This window comes from Macaca mulatta, chromosome 5, assembly GCF_049350105.2.
Source record: "Macaca mulatta isolate MMU2019108-1 chromosome 5, T2T-MMU8v2.0, whole genome shotgun sequence".
Classification (NCBI taxonomy): domain Eukaryota; kingdom Metazoa; phylum Chordata; class Mammalia; order Primates; family Cercopithecidae; genus Macaca; species Macaca mulatta.
In genome coordinates, this window is record NC_133410.1 from 122487621 (window position 1) to 122508773 (window position 21153).

Genomic DNA, 21153 nt, shown 5'->3' on the forward strand with positions numbered 1-21153 from the left:
TTCCTTGCCTTTCTCAACTTCTAACACTTCTTTCTATGATCATGGTCCCATCCTCCATCTCCAAAGCCAGCAGCGTAGCATCTTCTCTCCTCTTTGCCTTCTGTCTTGCTCTTGTAAAGACCCCAGTGATTACACAGAGCCTGTTTAGATAATCCAGGATAATCTCCTCGTCTCAATTGTTTTTAACTTAATCACATCTACAGAGTCCCTTTTGCCAAATTAGGTAGCATTTACAGGTTCCAGAGATTAGGATGTAGATATATGTGGGGGCCATCATTCTGTCTCCCAAAGGGTGTGCATACCAATGGACACTTGAGAGGATGAACCCAAGGAAGAAGTGTGAGTGAGCATTGGAGCCACACTTGGGAACACCTAGGCAGGGATTCTGGTCATGGAGGAGCTGTAGGGTCATGGTGAGCATGTCCTCTTGGCCCTCAGGATTCTTTGCCCTGCCCAGCCAGAGGGGGTCCCTCTAAAGCTCAGAACCCAGGGCAGGGTCCTTTCTCAGGCAGGGACCTCAGCATAGTACATCTCCTTTCTCCTGCTGATCTGGCAACCTCTGCCTGATTCCCTTTCTCTTGATCTCTCTATAAGACTGTTAGAGAAAAGCATGTTAGCAAATTGTTTTACTGTATCAAAAGTTCTTTTTCTTTTATTTTCATCCCTGCCTTTTGCTTGTCATGAAAGAGCCCCATTCCACACCCACTCATTGTTTTTACCATCCTCACTGGCTTTCCCTTCCTTTGAATCTCTAATTCTATCCTTCCGCCACCTCTTCAGTGTTCTTAAAATACACAAGATTTCACCTGCTTGCTGTGTGTTTTTTTTTAAAATATGCTATCCAGCTAGCAAGTTATTCCTGAATCCTACAACATTGTTAATTCATTCCTCTTATATTTCTTTTTTAGTTCTAAATTTTCCTCCAACATTTGGAGCCTGAAGAGTTTCTTCTATAATCTAATTTAAAATCACTCTACTTGGTCTACTTGTATACTCTCTCTTTATATTTTGCTGGATGTTGGCCATTTTAAATAATGTTTCCACACTTATACTATATATACAGAAGAACTTATATTTCCAAAAAAGTATCTTTAAAAAATGTTTTCTCCCTGTAGTCCCAGCTACTCGGGAGCCTGAGGCAGGAGAATTGCTTGAACCTGGGAGGCAGCGGTTGCAGTGAGCCAAGATTGTGCCACTGCACTCCAAACTGGGCAACAGAGCGAGACTCCATCTCAAAAGAAAAAAAAAGTTTTCTCTTAAGTTTTAAAAAATCTCTGAACTCTGATCTGTGTTTTTACTTATTCTTGTTAATGCATGGAAAGTTTAAGGAATCATCTATGTTTAAGGTCTACATAGTTTGGAGAGCTTATGAATTATTTCACAAGAAGGTTTTGTAGATTTTTTCCTTAATGAGACATTACATATTCCTAAGGCTCTGATGAAAAGAAAATTTGCCCATTTAAATTTGATTTAAAATTCATATTATACAATTTCAGTAATTTTAAAAATCTCTGATTATAATAATGTTATAATATTACTATAGTGTGTGCTCCACTAGGGTGCATGTGTCTGTCTTATTTATCACTGTAGCTCAGCGATAGTCTAGCCACCAGTGGCAGTATTTTAGCAAATAACTGAGAAAGTGAATGTGAGAATGAGTGATAGAATTTCAAAATGGCTTTTAAAAGCAATATAAAGATGTTCCATATAAACCATGCTGCCTCAATCAGAACACTGAAATATAGACTTTTAAATTCTCAATCAAATTTGTAGTCTCTCCTAGACTATTCTGCTGTGAGTAGTAAATTACTTCACTAAGGGTGCTAACTAAACTGTGTATATTCAAGATAACCATGGTCTGTTTAAATAGTTTATGAATGATAAATACAGAAGATATTATATAGATGTTATTTTATAAAGATGCTATAGTGATAATTCTGTATGTTATAGAATTATATAGACACTGAGATACCAAATATGCTAAAGACACTAAGATATCTACTTTTTTTTTTTTTTTTTTTTTTTTTGAGACAGAGTCTCACTCTGTCACCCAGGCTGGAGTGCAGTGGCCGGATCTCGGCTCACTGCAACCTCCGCTTCCCGAATTCAAGTGATTCTCCTGCCTCAGCCTCCCTAGTAGCTGGGATTACAGGCATGTGCCACCATGCCCGGCAAATTTTTGTAGTTTTAGTAGAGATGGGGTTTCATCACTGTCCAGACTGGTCTCAAGCTCCTGACCTCACGATCCACCCGCCTCGGCCTCCCAAAGTTCTAGTATAGGCATGAACCACTGCGCCTGGCCACTAAGTATCTTTAACATAGTGTTAGCAGATGAGAAATGTGACTCTCTGGTACTGAAATGAAGACAGGAAATGAGGGAAACTATCTTCCTTAACTCTTTTTCCTCATTGCTTTAGGAATTGTGTATGGTGCTTGGTTCACTGCAATTTTGTCTAGCTTTATAATGGTAAAAATGTGTATAATTTCTTCAGTATGAAAGTATTTTATATAGCTTCACTAAGTCGAAGGTTTACTTCCTCGTGTTCTCTCTTATACAAATGATTGAAGATGTCTTTTTTTTATTTCTTGTCCTCAGAATGGCTTTACTCCTTTATACATGGCTGCCCAAGAGAATCACATTGATGTTGTGAAATATTTGTTGGAAAATGGAGCTAATCAGAGCACTGCTACAGAGGTAAGACTGTCAGCCCTAAAGTCTTGAATTCTTTGATCCTAATGTCCATATTCTTTATATCAGTCTGCAAATAATCTCCATTACTTTGTCTGAAATATGCTAGGAACGTTCATGTTACTATTATAATCGCAACAGTGGTTATGAACAAATGACTCAGGCTTGTGCACGGAGTTCCATCAGTTTATGCCTTCATTTTGGATTTGTGTCTACTTATTCTTACATAAAATCATGCCTCCATCAGTTTTCCATCCTCTGGCCTTTTGGGAGCTTTGTACCATTCTAAAATTCAATTACAGTAAATTCTACTCATCTCTTTGCACCAATATTTTATCTTTGTTAGGATCTAATATAATTCCTTAATGGAACAACTTTTTTACCATCAGAAATAATTCATAAGTATCTGTGTTAGCACAGTTTCATGAGGAATGTCACTAAAAAACACCCTGTACCTTATTGAAGCACAAATTATGAAACATGGTTGTGTGACTGATTATGGCAACAATTGAATAGAATGTTCAAAATCAGTCTAGTTTTAAAGAGTTCCAGGATATCTGGACCTAATAAGTGAGAGTGGACAGGGGCCTTGAGAACATCAGTTTTCTTTCCTAAGCACTTATTATTTCACCTAGTAAGTAGAAACTGCTTTGTATTTTCCTTCTCATTTTTGCTTAGGTAGGCAGATTAAGCAGCAAGTTCAAGGGCTGTCTGGGGCAGTGATTTCAAGTGATGCTCCAGAAGCTCTTGTGCTTCGGGCCACTGAAAGGTTGGGAGTGGGCCACATGCAAGAGGAGAGGAAGAGAGCTCGCCTGAGACATGTCTCTCCTTACCTCTTTCAACCAGAGTATATGGGCTTGGCTTTTCCTATTTCATATTTTGTGGCCCCACTGATAAAATTTCAAAACTCCTGGCCTGAACTGAAAGAAGACTGATGGATTCTTGTTACCCAGAAACTATCTTAAGATAATTTTTAATGTGGCTTCCTTTCTGGACAATTAAGTCTTTAGGACATGAACTCCCTTCTATGCTGCATTAGAAGGAGAGGTTATTAAAATATAATAAATCCTTTTCCAGTCCCTTTGGGAGAAAACTTTTTATGGAGCCAATTGCAACGACTTTCTGACAGCTTATTCTCATTAGTTTAAAAAAAAATCCAAGAAAACACTATGAATGAGACCATGTTGCCTACCTATGACTGGAAAACACAACTGCCCAGTATGAAATGTTTTTGAGTTCTGTATTCAATACACACAGATTTTATACTCTTGCCACTTGGATATAGTGTGATTTTTATGATTTGGGACCTTTTCTTTCCTCAGACACTAGTTCTGTCCATGAGTACCATGTGAATATCTTCGGGCAGAGCTCAGGTAACAATATGAGTCTGCATCTTTGCATCTGGGCCTCTGAGAAATATATCAAAATAAGGACATCTATGTTTGTTTTATTTGATTTTGATTTTCTTGAAAGCAGAATCATTTACCAGATGAAACCTGTACTCTAGAGTGCTTCTATTTGCCAAATAGACTTAAGGTTTCTAGTGTAGGATTTAGGAAAACTGAGCTTGCTGGCATTCCCAGCTGTCTCATGGCTTCTGGCTCCTTTGGTCTAGACCTCTGTAGCATTTCCCGTTTGATTCCAAAAATACCCTTTTATGTACATTGCATCAGTAGGGGCTATGTTATACTTTGATCCCCAGAAAGTTAAAATCCTCTCTGATTCCACAAGGAAATGTGTCTTTTGCAAATAAATCATGTGAGGTTTTAAATTCTAGCTTAGACACATTATATACCTATTATTTGTTTCATTTTAGAAACTCATTTAAATAGCTAAAATTACTTTTTTCCTATTGAATATATAAGCTTAATTGATTAAACTCTCATTGTCTGCACTAATGGTTATCAAAAAACACACATGGACAAATCTTTACGTATTCCTTTTTAGTGTATCATTCTGTAAAAAAAAAAAAAAATAATGTTTTTACAGGGCTGTATGGTTGATTGCCATTTGATATCCTGTGTTATATTGCTAAATACCATCTACAGTCTTATGTGAACATGTGTGAATATACCTAAAGAAGGGACTTGCCCTGAGCTGGTTGGTAGCTAATTTGCAAAAATTAATAACTAATCAAGATATTATGACCACTTTAAAATCAAATAATTGTGAGATTATTCAATGTGGCAATGAAATTCATGACTGAGAAGAAATATTTAAATTTCCCATAATTATGGCACTTAGCATTGGTAAATGAATGATGAAAAATGAAGCTACTGAACTTTCATATGGATTTCCTTTTAGTTGAGGTACTTGAACAAATCATTACAAATGTTTAGCCTTATCCCATGCAGTATAGATTAGAGTGAAATCTACATGGTGAAGATCCAAGGTTAAATTCTCAGAAGGGAGTTCTCAGTCTCTCCAGTACCATTTTTATACAGTATTTCTCTACTCTCTTCCTTCTTCCTAAATGTTACCAAAATTAAAGGCCAAAAACTTTTTAACGACATTCTGTTCTGTGAGCAAATGCCTCATCTCCAAGAAAAAAAATAATTTCACACTCTTTTAATATAAACTATCACAGTGCTGCAGGAGATAATACATTTGAATATGTATGTGATAATGAGTCTGTGCTTTTCTCATTCACAGAGCATTTAATATGTGCCAAACAAAGTTCTAAATTCAGGCTACTATTTTTCATCTTAAGATACTACATGCTTTACTCTTCCATTCTGTTAATGTGTTATGTTTAAAAATCAGCTATTATTAAAAAATTATTATTGCTGGTACTGCATACATGATACAATACACTTGAGGAAAACTATTTTTTCCTCAAAAGTCTGCAGTGACTTTAAAACAATTATTATTGGAAAAAAATTGAGTAGTTAAATTGTGATAAATTACCATTGTCTCTAGAGTGCAGTCTCGGGTTCAAGCGATTCTCCTGCCTCAACTTCCCAAGTAGCTTGGATTACAGGTGCACACCACCACATCCAGCTAATTTTTTCTTTGGTATTTTTAGAGGAGATAGTTTTTCACCATGTTGGCCAGACTCGTCTCAAACTCCTGTCCTCAGGTGATCTACCCGCCTCGGCCTCCCAAAGTGCTGGGATTACAGATGTGAGCCACCCTGCCCGGCCTAGAATGCAGTCTTTCAATTTACCATTCTATTGTCCATATTTTTTTCTCTATGTGAATGGAAACTTCTAACTTTGAGACTTGTTTTCCAACTTTTGTGGATTAAGGGTGTTTTTTTTTCCTTTCACATAAGTAGAGCCTAAAATATATTATTTTTTGATGTACTTGTCACCCTTCCAAGAACTGAATACTTGTTTCTAGAGAGAAAAATATAGCTTTCCAAGTTTTCTAGCATGATTATCTACTACTAAGTTTTCTCTACCTTTTCACTCCCCATGCTACTGGTTTTTTACTGTCTTCTTAAGTTTAGAATTGAAAACAGGTTTTTCTACATTACCTAGCACATGTAATTTTATATCTAAATGGTCAAAATAATATAAAATTCAACTATTAAGGGCATAATTAATAAATTAGCCTAATTTGCCAGAGTTTTAGATCGTATTGTTCCCTAAACTTCCAAAATTGAATTGGTAATAGACAACTCCATCCCTAGGGGCTGTTTTCCTTAACCATTCAGTGATATTTAGTAACCTGCATAGTCAATCATATATTTTATTTCCCTGTCTCAGTTACCATATCTTCGATTCCCAGTCAGACTTGGTCTCCATTCTTTCTACCCTTCCCACTTTTCTGCTTTACCTACAGAGGCATTATTTAGGATTGGTTCTCACTTTTATTTTTCGATTGCAACCATACATTTGAGCACATCCTGTATGTAGTATGTTTGTTAAAGAATGCGGATGTTTTTCAAAATGTATAGAATAGAAATTAGGAAAGCCGTTTGATTAAAGTATTCCATAATATGATGGATAACTGGTTATAATCTGCTTCTAATCTTCCCAGTAATATTTGGTTGTCAATCTTGATCATTAAAGATTAGAGCCATCATTGCTTAGAACTAAATCTCTAGCATCTAAAGATGTTAACGACAATTTTTACCTTCTGTTTTACCAGGATGGCTTTACTCCTCTAGCTGTGGCACTCCAGCAAGGACACAACCAGGCAGTGGCCATCCTCTTGGAAAATGACACCAAAGGGAAAGTGAGACTGCCAGCTCTGCATATTGCCGCTAGGAAAGACGACACCAAATCTGCCGCACTCCTTCTTCAGAATGACCACAATGCTGACGTACAATCCAAGGTAAAAGCTGAACACATTTGTGGAAAGGAACTCTTTGGCTGCCAGACTCCTCCTGGGGGATGATAAAGAAGTAGGCCATGGTGATAATGCAAAATTATTTCTGGTCATAAAAAGATATAAATGACTTTCAGAGGTATTTCAGAAAGAAGGGGACCATCTAAAAAAATTAAATGCAAGATAATTTTCTTTAAAAGACAAGGTTGAGCTTTTTAGAAATCTGCTTTCTTATTCTGTTTTTAGTCACAAATAATAGAATTTAAAAGATAAAATTGTATTGTGTAGTGCTTGGGGATGTCTTCTTTCAGTAGAATGCATTTTGGCATGTTGGAACAGTATACCCAATTGCAGTGAGCATATTGACTGTTACCATAATTTTGCATTGTGTAATATCTTCCCTCTTTCTCCCAAACAACACTGCTTCAGATGATGGTGAATAGGACAACTGAGGTACAGTATTGTGGTTATACCAAAATTTACCTTGTCTTTATTTTTAGTTTTTGCCCAATTAGAATAAATGCTCACTAATTCATACTAATGATTACAAGTTCCATTAATGGGAAATTAATTTGGAAACCTTTCCCATAATGAAGGCAAACTGATAATTCAAAGATATTCAATGTAACATATAATAGAAGCATTATTTTATCAGTAAAACTATTTAAATAGGTTATTAGAGAATGAAATGAAACTCTTTCTTAACGTATATTTTAATGAGTGAACTTTACTATTAACTTATTGTCAAGAAGAGATATGATTTTGTTTCCTTAATGAGAATTCTCAGGTTAGAGTTTTTACGAAGTGAAAATTTGGGAGGTTTCTCTGCCACTGTGTTTTGTCTTTTTATCTAATTGCAGTTGCCCTTTTTTTCCTGTATGCTCTTTTTCTTTACCACATTTTATATAATAAATGATATTACTGAACGTATCAAGAGCAGACCAATTGCTTTTTCTTCTAAGTCTTAAAATACTTGTCATAGAATCGTATATTTTCCACATTCCAAAATAAGTCACTTCAATCAATAAGAACATTAAGTTCAGAAGCCTCTCAGTATGGTGTGTTTGTATATGTATGTATTTGGTAGTCTCTCCTTGGCCATTGCTACAGAGAGACACTAACACAAACATTGTTGATGTATATTACACAAATTAACCTATACTCAAAAACAAGTGACTATTTATGTAGGTCCGTTATTGTTTTGCTGAGGGGATTCTTTAGACTATCATCTCATTTGATGACTAGGTTGTGGACTTATGAGCATTATCACAGAGTATACTTGAATTATTTGTGTTATTTCCTTTGTTCCCTGTCTTTGTATGGAACCTAGGTCAGAGACAACAGAAAGCCCACCTGCTTGGTGAACTTGTTCACAACTAGAACCATATAAATTGATATCTTAATAACTAGTTTCAATACCTTTACTTTCTTAGATGCTTTTTGATGATTATTTAATATACATTTTTGAAAGTGGTATTGGCTCTAAACATTGTGAAAGCAAAAGTTTGGGTGGATTTTTACTGAGTTATAAATATTTCCTTGAAGACAATAGAGTAGAAAGAATAGAAACCCCTTTGTCTAATCCTGTAGAAATGTGAACTCTGCCTCCTGCTTCCATGTTAATCAGGGAAGAGTTCCTCTGAAGGGCTGATACGAGTTTTGTGCTGATCCAAGATTCACAGCCTGGGTATCATTATGAATGATCAGTGAGGCTATATCAGACAATAAGTTAGTTTATTTTTGCAAATGATATTACTATATTTAAAGACTTTGAAAATGATTCAGCCAGCCTCAGTATGTTTTTCTGAAACTAAATTGTGACATCAATAATAGACACACACTCAGGATATGTCTGAGTGACAGGAAATATCATGATAAAAATGAAACGAATTTAGTCAATTATTTCCTAAAATATAAAAATTTGACATTTTATCAAATAACAGCCAGGTTGAGGGCTGATTTCCCCCTCCATTTTGACATGAATATTGGCATGATGTAAATGCAAAATAAAAATATCTTGATCATAGATGTGGGATATTGATTAATAGTTACTGTTCTTATTTTGTGTCTTACTTCTCTCTAAGTGAGAAATTATTTGTAGTTAATGTTGCTACAGTAATAGCACAAATTTTCATTACCTAAGGTATCTGAATGCTTAATTAGGGTGTTTTTAAAACAAAGTCACCAAAGCCTATGTATCAACTCAATAGAAAAAAATGGTTGTAATTTTGAAAATATTTCTTAAAAACAATACAGTAAACAATTCATTTCAACTAAAAGAGAGTGATACCAAGTAACCCAAAATCTGCAGAATGTGATAGCAAATAACAGTTTCTATTTTTCCCATAATCTTTTGTTAAGTAGTGAAACTTATGGAGAGTAAGAAAAATTATCAGATCTTTGTGTACTTTAATAAGAAAAGAGTTAATATGCTTCTATTGTGAAAATGGCAACAATTTTCAACTAGATTTTCATCAGAAAAAGAAAGAAAAGGAAATATATTTTTTTCATTTGATATTTTCAGACTCAGAGAGTAAACAGTTCTGTAATGCCCATTGAGTTGATTTAACCTGGTTGGTTAAACTACATTTTATTGTATTGATAAAATCTGTTTAACATTCAAAATTGGAGTGAGCTGAACTTTTCTCTTCCTTTTTTATTCCTATTTATGCCAAGTATATTGTTTAATTTTTGTTTTTTAATTATTTCATCATGATAACATATTCTTGCTACACAGTTGTAAAAGTGTATAGGAATATCATGACAGTGTAAATGATGTGGAACAAATTCTATATCCCTTGTAAGAATTTTTCAACATACTTTCATGCTTCCAAAATTATAATGCCAACCAATACTGCTTTTTTAAAACAAAAGTAAAACAAAAACACTGGTTTTGAATCTTCTCTGAAACGATATTAACCAAATTCATTGATATGTTAATCCTATGGCTGAAACTTTATGTTGTTTAATCATATTCTGGTTTTCTTTAATATGCAAGACCAATTTAAGAAACATTGTTTTGTATAAACAACAAATCTCATAAATAAATATTTAAGATAATTAAAAATATGCCATGAATATTATGCCAATAAATGTAGAATATTTATTTACTTTTTATATGTTTAGTTATGTACCACCTTATAACGTTAAGATTTAAGATCTTACTAAAGCATTTATTATTGCTTATATGTTAGGTAGACCATTACCATGTGACTTTCTTCACTAATACAATGGCTGCAACATAGTAAAGTGAAGCGCTATACTGACTATCATATCTTTGCTTTCATAGAGTGGTTTTACCCCTTTGCACATAGCTGCACATTATGGAAATGTCAACGTGGCAACTCTTCTTCTAAACCGGGGAGCTGCTGTGGACTTCACAGCCAGGGTATGGATTAAAATAGTTTCTCATTCTAGATAGCAGTAAATAAGTACCTTTAGAAAGTAAAAAGGAACACCAATGGCTGTCTTAAAGATTTTATTTCTTTTTCCTTACCTGGGTCTGTGCTGGAGATATTAGATTTTTCATTTTCTTTCTTTAAATCACAAGAAGTCATCTTGGCTTACGCAGAAAATAAGAATGTTGTAAATTCATGCACAAATCATTTCCAATAGTTAAAGAGGACATTAATTCTGACCAGTATGAACAGTTATATTTAACGATCATGCCGTGAATCCTGATAAGTCATGTCAATAAATAATTAAACTGTTAAAATGTTAACTATAAAATATATAAGTAGAATGTCTTATGATGACTGTGGGGCACACAATTTGATAGGGAATTGTTTTTAATGAATTGAGAATTTGTTCCCATGAAGTCTTACTAAAATACATAAAAGGTGTCACATTGTTACATGTTTCATGGTATGCTTTTATTAGAAAGAATTCACTTACATAATAGTGGTATATATCAGTATACTTAATATACAGTTAATGCAGAATATGAATATTCAAAAATTACAACACAAAAAAAATCAGGTACATATCCTTGCCATAATGATGACAAGTGATAGCCAATAAAATAAATAAATATAATTTGTATGTGTAATGTTTTTGTACTAAGAAGTCATGTGCAGTGAAACTATGTTCTGTGATTTTCAAGCTGTTTTTCTTACTGAATTATTCTGAAGGAGATGTTTGTTTGTTGTTGTTGCTGTTTAGAGACAGGGTCTGGATCTGTTGCCCAGGGTGTAGTGCAGGGGCACGATCATGGCTCACTGAAGCCCTGAATTCGTGGGCTCAAGCAATCCTCCTGACTCAGCCTCCTGAGTAGCTAGGACTATAGGCACACACTACCATGCCTGGCCAATTTTTAAAAATTTTTTGTGGTGATGAGGTCTTACTATGTAGCCCAGGCTGGTCTTGAACTCCTGGCTTCAAGGAATCCTCCCACCTCAACTTCTCAAAGTGCTGGAATTACAGGCATGAGCCACCACGCCCAACTTGAAGGAAATGTTTTTAAGAATCATTTTTATATTGAATATTAATAAAAATATTTGTATTCTATTTTTAAGCATCATAAAACTTAAGATTCCAGACTCTTTAAGTGCATGGATGTTATAGAAAGAAAGACTTTACACTAGGGCCCTATCTTAGGTAGATTTTAAATTTTTGTTCATATTACACTAAAGTGGTCCCTTTGTCTCTTGACTGTAACTTGTACATTCTATACATATTTTGTAGTTATTGACTAACTTAGTTATGCAGTTTCATTCCGTTTTTCATTCTCTAACTATATTGTTTTGTGGTTTGTGTGATTTTTGTTCCTTAAAAATCAAAGACATAGAAAGAGTAGAAATTGTGGATCAAATTACCACATAGGTCACAACCTCCTTTGTGGCCTTTAACACAAAGGCATCGCCATCATGCCCTGTCATACCCAACAGCTCTTGTTTGGTCTTTCTGTGGTATAGAATGGAATCACTCCTCTGCATGTGGCTTCCAAAAGGGGAAATACAAACATGGTGAAACTCTTACTGGATCGAGGCGGTCAGATCGATGCCAAAACTAGGGTGAGTGTCTCTGTTCTTTCAATTTTCTACTATTATTATTTCTTTCAATCCTCATAGAAGGCACCTCGAGACACCAGGTCATTAACATAGGCAATGTGTTTTCAAGGAAATTGCTTTACTGGAATTGATTTAAATCTCATACAACATTTAAAGGGTTCATACCATAAAGTGAAATTAATATTTGCTCATAAGTGCCCAGAGAAGCGAAATGTTGGTCCCTCAATGAGATAGTTTTGAAGTTTTTGCTTAGTGATTTTCTGGGACCAAAGATCAAAGATTAGGTTTACACAACTCTCTTTTGGGTAGTTATAAGTATCAAGAACCTGAACTAATTACCATACACTGAGATTGAGAATGTGGCTTTTACACAAAATATTTTAGTACATGTTTACAATCTTTGGCTTCTAAGTATTCAATTCCTAATTCTTTTTTCTTAAGCGGCTATGCTATCCTGACCTGAGCAGGGGATTTGCTATTATGGAGAAAAGCATACAGTTAGTATACTGTACCTTTATTTATGTCATTTTGGTAGAAGTGCTATCCTTAATTTGTTTTGAACTTAGGTAAAATATCATTTCAAGTTTGCAATACACTCTAAATAGATAACACGATAGACAGTAGAGTGCAGTTGTTAAAAGTACAGAATGAAGGCAAACTACCTGATTTCAAATCCTAGTTTTACTATTAATAAGTTGTATTATATTGGCAGTTTACTTACCTTCTCTGAACTTAGGCTAATAACAACACACCTACTTCATAAAGTTGTGTGAGAATGAACTCTTAGCTACATTTACCGTTTTTGAAAAGGCAGAGTAAGTTACCTAGCTCTTCATAATATTTGATAATATTACTGACGTTATACAGTATGTAGTTACTTGCTTTAACATGTAAGGAGTATTTCAGTATTAATTATCTGGAGTAGATTTGTTAATCATAGACTTCGGCAAAACTTCAAATGTGCCTATAATACAAAAATGTTAATATGTAGTATAAAAAAATCTATGTTAATATGTGGTGTAAAAAGCCTATGAAAGATGATAAATAGAATATGTCCCATAGTATTGAACTTCACTTTGTTTAATGCTGAGACTTCATGTTTTCATAGTGCCAGCAGTAAGGATCAAATCTAGTTTCCTTGCAAATCTGGGGGCCAGCAAACACTTTTGTTTAATAAACTTCATCATCTGTAAGCTTCCAGAATCTATACCAGTCCCAGACTATAAATTATGATTTTTAATGACCTCAGGAAACCTTGCTTTTTTAATCTCACTTCTCTAAAGCTTTTGGTCCAGAGTGGCTACGTCACAACACATGGGAGTTCTGACGAGGTTTGCGTTCTGTCAAATCTTTGCTGTGGTGTCCAGTGTCTTTGCATCAGAGTTTTATGTGGTTTCTCCTTTTTGCTTAGTAGGCATGCCTTTTTCCCTTAGCATACTGTGAGTATACAGAATTTGGAACAGTATGAGTTACGTTGCATGGTTTGCTTACTTGTTCTTTATATTTAAAGGAATGAGCTTTTGCATATTACTACATTACTAACATAATTCCTAACATTACCAATGCATTACATTACAAGCATACTTTACTAACATAATTTCTTCCTATATACTGCCTTTATGAGATTACCACTGGAAAGAAAGCATTTTGGGAATGCAAAAAATTTTTATCTTGGCCAATGTCTTAGGGATGCACATTGCTTTTATTAATGCTTTTTGGAGTATTCACTCATTATTGAGATAGTTGATTTTGTTCTTATTAATCAACAATATTTACTTAATAAAAGTACTCAAATAAAAAATATGTGTGGCTTACATATATTTGGGTATACAATTAAAAATTCTAACTCCAAATAGGCAGTGTATCTTCATAAAAATAGTACTAAGAAATGAAATGAAATGAATTCTTATACTAGTTCTGTCATAGTGCAGCCTTTAGATACAGCAAATAAATTAAATTTCATTCAAGGATTTAAAAAGAATAAAATAGGTTTTCTAATTGTATACATTGTATAAACATTCCATTCATTTATTCCTTAAACAAATAACTATTGAGTTCCTACTTGGTGTTGTGAACCCTGAAGATACAACAGTTAACAAGACAGAGTAGGTTTCTAGACTCACAGAGATGCAAGTCAACAGTTCAAGGAATTAAGTTAGCAGTCTTCTTGTAAAAGTTTAATAATAGGTTCTTTAAATACAAAACAAAACAAAACAAAACAAAAACTTTGATTTGTAGCATTGCCTTTGCTAGTTTCCATGGTATAAATACTTCTACAGTGGTCAGTTTAGAGCTAGCAACATGGTATCACTAAATGTAGAACTGGGAAGAGGTGTGCAAAAAGTAGCTCTCCTTATTTCATATGAACTGGTTCCAGCACACCCCAGGATTAGCTACAATATTGAATGGTTGCACTGAACTTTATTATTATTATTATACTTTAGGTTCTAGGGTGCATATGCAGAACATACAGGTTTGTTACATAGGTATTCATGTGCCATGGTGGTTTGCTGCACCCATCAACCCGTCATCTACAATAGGTATTTTTCCTAATGCTATCCCTCTCCTACCCCCATCCCCCAACAGCCCCCGGTGTGTGATGTTCCCCTCCCTGTGTCCATGTGTTCTCATTGTTCAACTCCCACTTATGATCGAGAACATGTGGTGTTTGGTTTTCTGTTCTTGTGTTAGTTTGCTGGGAATGATGGTTTCCAGCTTCATCCATGTCCCTGCAAAGGACATGAACTCATCCTTTTTTTATGGCTGCATAGTATTCCATGGTGTATATGTGCCACATTTTCTTTATCCAGTCTATCATTGCTGGGCATTTGACTTGGTTCCAAGTTTTTGCTATTGTGAATAGGGTTGCACTGAAATTTTTTAGCACTAAACTTTCCCCCCATAAGTTGAAATACGTCTTCATCTGTAAGTAGGAGGATTTTAAAAGCATTGCTGGGTTCTTTTCATTCTGGCTACAGCTAACAGACCTATATCCCTCTTATCAGAGGCAAAATCAAGTAGGAGGTAAATACTGAAATCAAGGACTGTGTGCTGGAACTGGGAGGCCAATTCTGGAACTATAATATTTGATTACCAAAATAAATGAATATGTTTTGCTTTTTCTTTTGCCTTTTGAAAAGTATTTAAAAATGGAAAAAATATTTGTATTAGTTAGTTCTCATGCTGCTATGAAGAACTGCCCGAGACTGGGTAATTCACAAAGGAAAGAAATTTAATTGACTCACAGTTCTGCAGGACCGGGGAGGCCTCAGGAAACTTACAATCATGGTGGAAGCTGAAACAAACACATCCTTCTTCACATGGTGGCAGGAGAGAGAAATAAGTGCCCAGTGAAGGGGGCAGCCCCTTATAAAACCATCAGTTCTCATGAGAACTAACTCACTGTCACAAGAATAGCATGAGGGCAACCATCCCATTATTCAATTACCTCCCATTGGGTCCCTCCTATGACACATAGGGATTATGGGAAATAGAATTCAAGATGAGAGGTGGTGACGCCTAAATCAAAGCATTGATAAACTATATCAATGTTTAATTTGGTTTTGACTATATTTTTAGATAATATAAGAAAACTTCTATATATGGTTTTTTTTTTTTTTTTGAGACGGAGTTTTCTCTCTTGTTGCCTGGGGTGGAATGCAGTGGTGCAATCTCGGCCCACCGCAACCCCCACCTCCCTGGTTCAAGCAATGATCCTACCTCAGCCTCCCGAGTAGCTGGGATTACAGGCATTTGCCTGGTTAATTTTGTATTTTTAATAGAGACAGGATTTCTCCATGTTGGTCAGGCTGGTCTCGAACTCTGACCTTAGGTGATCTGCCCGCCTCGGCCTCCCAAAGTGCTGGGATTACAGGTGTGAGCCACAGCGCCTGGCTGGAATGTTTTTAAAGTATTATGTTTTCTTTTATTTTTGTTTTTGTTTCTTTTTGTCATTGACATCTCAATTTCCCCCAGCATTTAAATTAACCACAAATGTTCTGAATTTAGTATATTCTGTCAAGGATCTTACCTTGGTCTTCTCATTATTTTTCTCATTCATAAGGTTTTTATTATCTAGAGAATAGCAAGATCTATAGAGGCTTTCAGATAATTAAAAAACAAATATTACCCACAGTTACTTCTTGGCTTTCACCACCATTTTGGCAATCATTGAGACATTTTCCATATTGTTGGCATTCTCATCATTGACTACTATCTAATGTGAAACTCTAAGACATTTGCACCAGAGCCTTTTGCTGGTATCTGAAATACCTCATTTCAATGTGAAAATATAAATTTTATAGCTAGTTAAAATGAAATTATAAATTTAGGCTTTATTAAGGCATTATTCTTTTTTTGTTGTTTTTAAGCTTCTTTATTATTTAAATGTGGTGATACCCCATATAAGGATTATGTTTAAAATATTAAAAAACATATTTCAATACAAACAATAAAAAGTGTACAAAAACATTAAAGGATGATGAACAAAAAATATATAGGGAAAAGGAAACACCCTTCTTACTTGTTATTAGGTGTAATAATTAAAGCAATAACAATAATGGCTGTCAATTGTCATATAAATGTGTTGTTCTAGGCACCCTGCTAAGTATTCTACAAATATCATCTTATTTTATCTTCCTAACAACTTATAAAGTATGTATTATTTTATTGTTGAGAATATATGGAGGTCTTCATTTGAGAAATGAGACTACCAAAGGGAAAAATGCGTTTCAGCAGAATTATGTAACTTGACCTAGGACACACAGCTTGGTAATCAGCAGAGCCTACCCATGTGAATACACAAACTTTAGGACACATTGTTGAAACAATGACCTAAGCAGAAAGGGGGGGAAATATGAAAAGATAAAGAAACTACATAAGTGGCATCCCTCCAGTGTTGATTGATCTACCTTTATCAAAATTATTCACATCATGGTGGATAGTACATCAGTGTGATGAATTGATTCTAGAGAAAAAAAAAAAACAGAGAAAACACAAGGGGTCTCTGGAAGGGGAAAAACCCATAACCTGCAACTACAAAGTTAAGAATTTAAGTAAAAGGGTTTTAGAATACAAAAGCTTGAAAGTAATTTTTTTGTGGCATTAACTTGATAATGTGCTTTGTAGAAAATATTCAATATCTAATCAAATTGAGCCTGTTGGGTAACTTGAATTTGATGTCATCATTCACACATCTTATAAGGACAGACACCTTGCATCATTAAATGTAGGATTTAGAACTAATTTAATCCTCATTTTTCCTTGATGTTCTTGTGGGTATATTAAATGTGCTCCGTAAAGCTCCTGTTGTTACTCTGAGAGTATTTGAGAGGTTTCAACATGATTATACAAAGACTATTTCATGTAATTTGCAGAAAGCAATATGCTGCCTTTTCTAAAAAAGATGTAAGGTGGCATTCCCTCCTTCATCTTTCAAACAAGGCTTGCAAGTTAAATAGGGTGAGAAACATCATCTCCACTCTATGTATCAGGAAGCTGAGCTTAGAGAGATTCACCCATGGTGGCCGATTTGAGATTCGCTGCAGGGTTCCACAGTTCCGAAGTCCACACAGTGAACTGTTACATATGATGCCTCTATTCACCATGTGGGATTTCTCAAACCCTAGGTCTCCACAAAGCTTCACCAAGAATACATTTGAGAAACTATGCTATATCTAATTGTTAGGTAAGTTATGTAGCAACTAATGCTCTGTAGTTCCACCACAGGGTGCTTTTTTCAGGATACAAAAGTGTAATCATTGTCATCACTTTGCCGGAACAACTCTTTTAGGCTCCTATCTGGCAAATTTTACAATAATGTAGCATTTCACCTACAGTAGTTAAATACTTTTTTAAATTTTTTCTGAGAAGGCAGTCTTTTCATGCTAATTCTTAGGTACCCAAAACTGCAAAATCTGTTTTGGTCATTCAATATCTTCATACTAGCTAAATGGATTTCACAAAGCAAAGAATCATTATCAGTCAAGATTCTAGCCATAAACAGAGGCCCAAATTTGATCATTTGATTAGAGATTATTGAAGGGTCTATTTATAATATTGTGTAGTCTGTAGGAAAGGGACAAGGGATGGTGTAGAATCCCAGGGACTAGTAATAGCGGTACTCAATACCAATGCTAGACCTAAAAAGTGAGAAGTACAGGAGGCCCCCAGAACTTCAAAGGAGAGAATTGTGTGGAAAGGCTGCTTTGGCAGGAAGGTCAACTTTGGTAAAGACACACAGCCAAATTTGGGAGGTCTCTCGAAGTCCCTTTCATGTCTTGCTGCATTGGCCAAACCCAGTTGGAAGCCAGAGGACAAGACAGCTCGCTGATGCCCCCTGGAATGGCCAGTGTGTTGGGACACAGAGCAGAGCAGAGAAGGGTAGAGCTGGGTCTGGAGGGACAAACAGAAGACATCTTGCACAGAAATCCCAGCGTCGAGTCAGAAAGAATGTTGCAATTCAGAGGAATTATTTTTATTTGGAGTAAAGCATAACCTGGAGAGATGGGCCTGAAAGTAGAGACACAAACAAGAGGCCATTCGAGTTCTGGATAAATTAGAAACTGCTGAAATCCTCTTAACTGCTCATCATCCATTCTCTATGATTTACCCACCTTTTCCACCTCTGTCCTTGGGACAATCTTTTTTTTTTCCTTCAGCCTCAAATCACCAGTAAATTTACATACTCAGTATTTCATTTTCTCTCTCGCTTCTTGCCCACCGTTAATTACATTTTGCCTCACATTTCCCACTCGCTCTGCTTTTTGGCCATGCCACCCTAAAGAGAAATAAAATATAAAAGACAGAAGGCATTGGGGATTGCTCTGGAATCAGAGGCTATCCCAGAAGTGTTAAGATCAGAAAGTTTCATAAATAAGATAGCATACAGTTCTGCCATATTTTATTTGATTAAGTTAGAGTTCTATTTATTAATAATAAAGCTCATCTTTGGGAAGCAATTATGTGATTTCCAAAATGTTGAAATATATGTGTGAAAATCTTTAAAATAGTCTAAAAAATGACCTTTCACTTTTACAAGCATTAGGGAGCATTTTAGGAGAACTTATGTAAGTGGTGACAATTCAAAAGAGAACATATATGAAAAAATTACACTAAGAAAAATTTTTAGGTAAAAGTATATTAGAACAAACAAAATGAAAACAGTATAACCTAATATAATCCCTATTTTCGGTTCCAGTGAGTAGGGTTTTAAAGTTCAACGAATGCCACATACTGTGCTTTTCCATCTTCTTGATTACGCAAACACATGACCAGAAGCCAATTTCATTGCATTGACCCTCCGTCCACACAGGGGATCTCTCTTGCTTTCTCCCTGTCTCTGTTTTGTCGTTTCCTTTCTCTCTCTTGTTCACTGTCAAGATGTCTTTCTGACTTGTTTTCTCTGTCACTCATCTTCTTTCTGGTCATTTAACAAATTGCAGTTCTATTACAGATTTATTGAGTGATCAGGATTGAGTTTAGGAACTCCCTCTTTATGGTTGCAATAGATGAAATTTGGATTTTTTTTTTAAAGTGAACTTGGGCCTAATTCTTCAATTCTTTTGGCAGGATGGGTTGACACCACTTCACTGTGCTGCACGAAGTGGGCATGACCAAGTGGTGGAACTTCTGTTGGAACGGGGTGCTCCCTTGCTGGCAAGGACTAAGGTGAGTCATTATGAGTAAGATGGGATCCTAAGGAATCTTTAAGTCACTTGATATATTATCTCTATTCTTTTTTAAATCGAAGCATCAGCCAAGCATTTTCTAGTTCTTTAATAATTGTGTGCTAGGAATAGGAACATGTATCAAACCACTTAAAAATATTAAAATAAACAGATATATGCATTAAGATGTATTGAATGTGTACCTTCAAGTTTTTTTCTATATTTTTATCTGGTATTCTTACTGCAGATGGAATTCTGAATACATCTGTATTTTAAATATAAATGAGAATATCTCTTAGATTCTGAGTCTAGATTTTTATAATCCTCTCAGATGACTATGAAATATATATAAAATTATCTTTTAAAGCAGCACATTTAGCAACACAAGATGAATCTTTTTGCTCATCCATTCTTTATCTCTTAGGTAATACTAATAAAAAATAATTACTCAACAGTGGTATTGATTGATTATGTTGAAGATTAGTAGAGGTGATTTGGAAAGCACAAGTTGCAATAGGCCACCTACAAAGAACTATTAAACAAGCATATTTTCTTTATGACATACTACATCTAGCACTTTTTATTCTCATTTTATCAATATGCTCAAATGTGGGAGAAGCACTTTTCCATATACATGAACGCCACACTGTGAGTTGGTTTGCTGAAGATTTTTCAATATCAAATGTATTTTAAGTGCTTTTATTATTGTATAGTTCTCTGTTATCCAACCCTACATTGGGTTATCAGAAAATATTTTGAGACACGAATTGAAGATATTCATGCAGAACTGATTAATGTGATATGCAGCAACCTTGGATCCTTAAATACAACACAAATTTAGACAAAGAGCGCTTCTTATATTTTCTCCCTATTCCATTCCACCTCATACCCCCCACCACAGAGTTGGTATCAACTAATGCTATTACTAGGGTAAGCTGAAGAAACTAAGGCAATTGACACAAACAAATATTTTTCAATTTATATATAATTGAAATCATTTGAAACAAAACTAGCCCATATGTTTAAGACATGTGTAGAATGAACTCAGTTTGTAAAGATGTGCCCACATGCCATAAAAGAGTGGCTTCAAATCAGTAATATATGAAGAAGAGAAATAATTATCGCATTATTTTTATTCTCACACCTATACTGTGAATGTTGTATAGATCTGTCTTTAAAATGCAGCAATTTGGGCTGGGTAATGCAGAGACAATTATGGAAAGTTTTGATAAAGAAACATTGAAATTTAAATGGAAATAACAAAATTTCAGACCAATCATGTTACAACCAATACAAAAACCAATATCAAGTTGAAAATAGGCAGATAGGCTTTACAAACCATAAAATAATCTTATCTGCAAAGTTTGCTTGTAATTGTCATATCACTGATGAAGATGGTGGGTTACCTAGATGGAATTTTTTAATGTCCTTCCTGTAAAATCAAGTATCATTCAGATGTAAGGATCCTGCATAAAGTGTCTCTGAGTGTACAATTATATTCATGTATTTATGC

General features: G+C 34.9%; 1 protein-coding gene across 44 annotated transcripts in view; it reads left to right on the top strand.

The window, feature by feature from the left end:
- Positions 1-21153, top strand: part of ANK2 (ankyrin 2) — a 695731-nt gene that overhangs the window by 538529 nt on the left and 136049 nt on the right. For 22 of the 44 annotated variants that reach the window (XM_078002190.1, XM_028848708.2, XM_028848718.2 and 19 more), the window contains 5 exons: positions 2597-2695; positions 6785-6970; positions 10254-10352; positions 11878-11976; positions 19543-19641. In XM_078002190.1, coding sequence (XP_077858316.1) covers positions 2597-2695; positions 6785-6970; positions 10254-10352; positions 11878-11976; positions 19543-19641 — 582 coding nt within the window. Of the gene's footprint in view, positions 1-2596; positions 2696-6784; positions 6971-7393; positions 7418-10253; positions 10353-11877; positions 11977-13256; positions 13305-19542; positions 19642-21153 lie in introns of all 44 variants that reach the window. The other 22 variants (XM_015139094.3, XM_078002174.1, XM_028848704.2 and 19 more) reach the window with 3 other exon arrangements.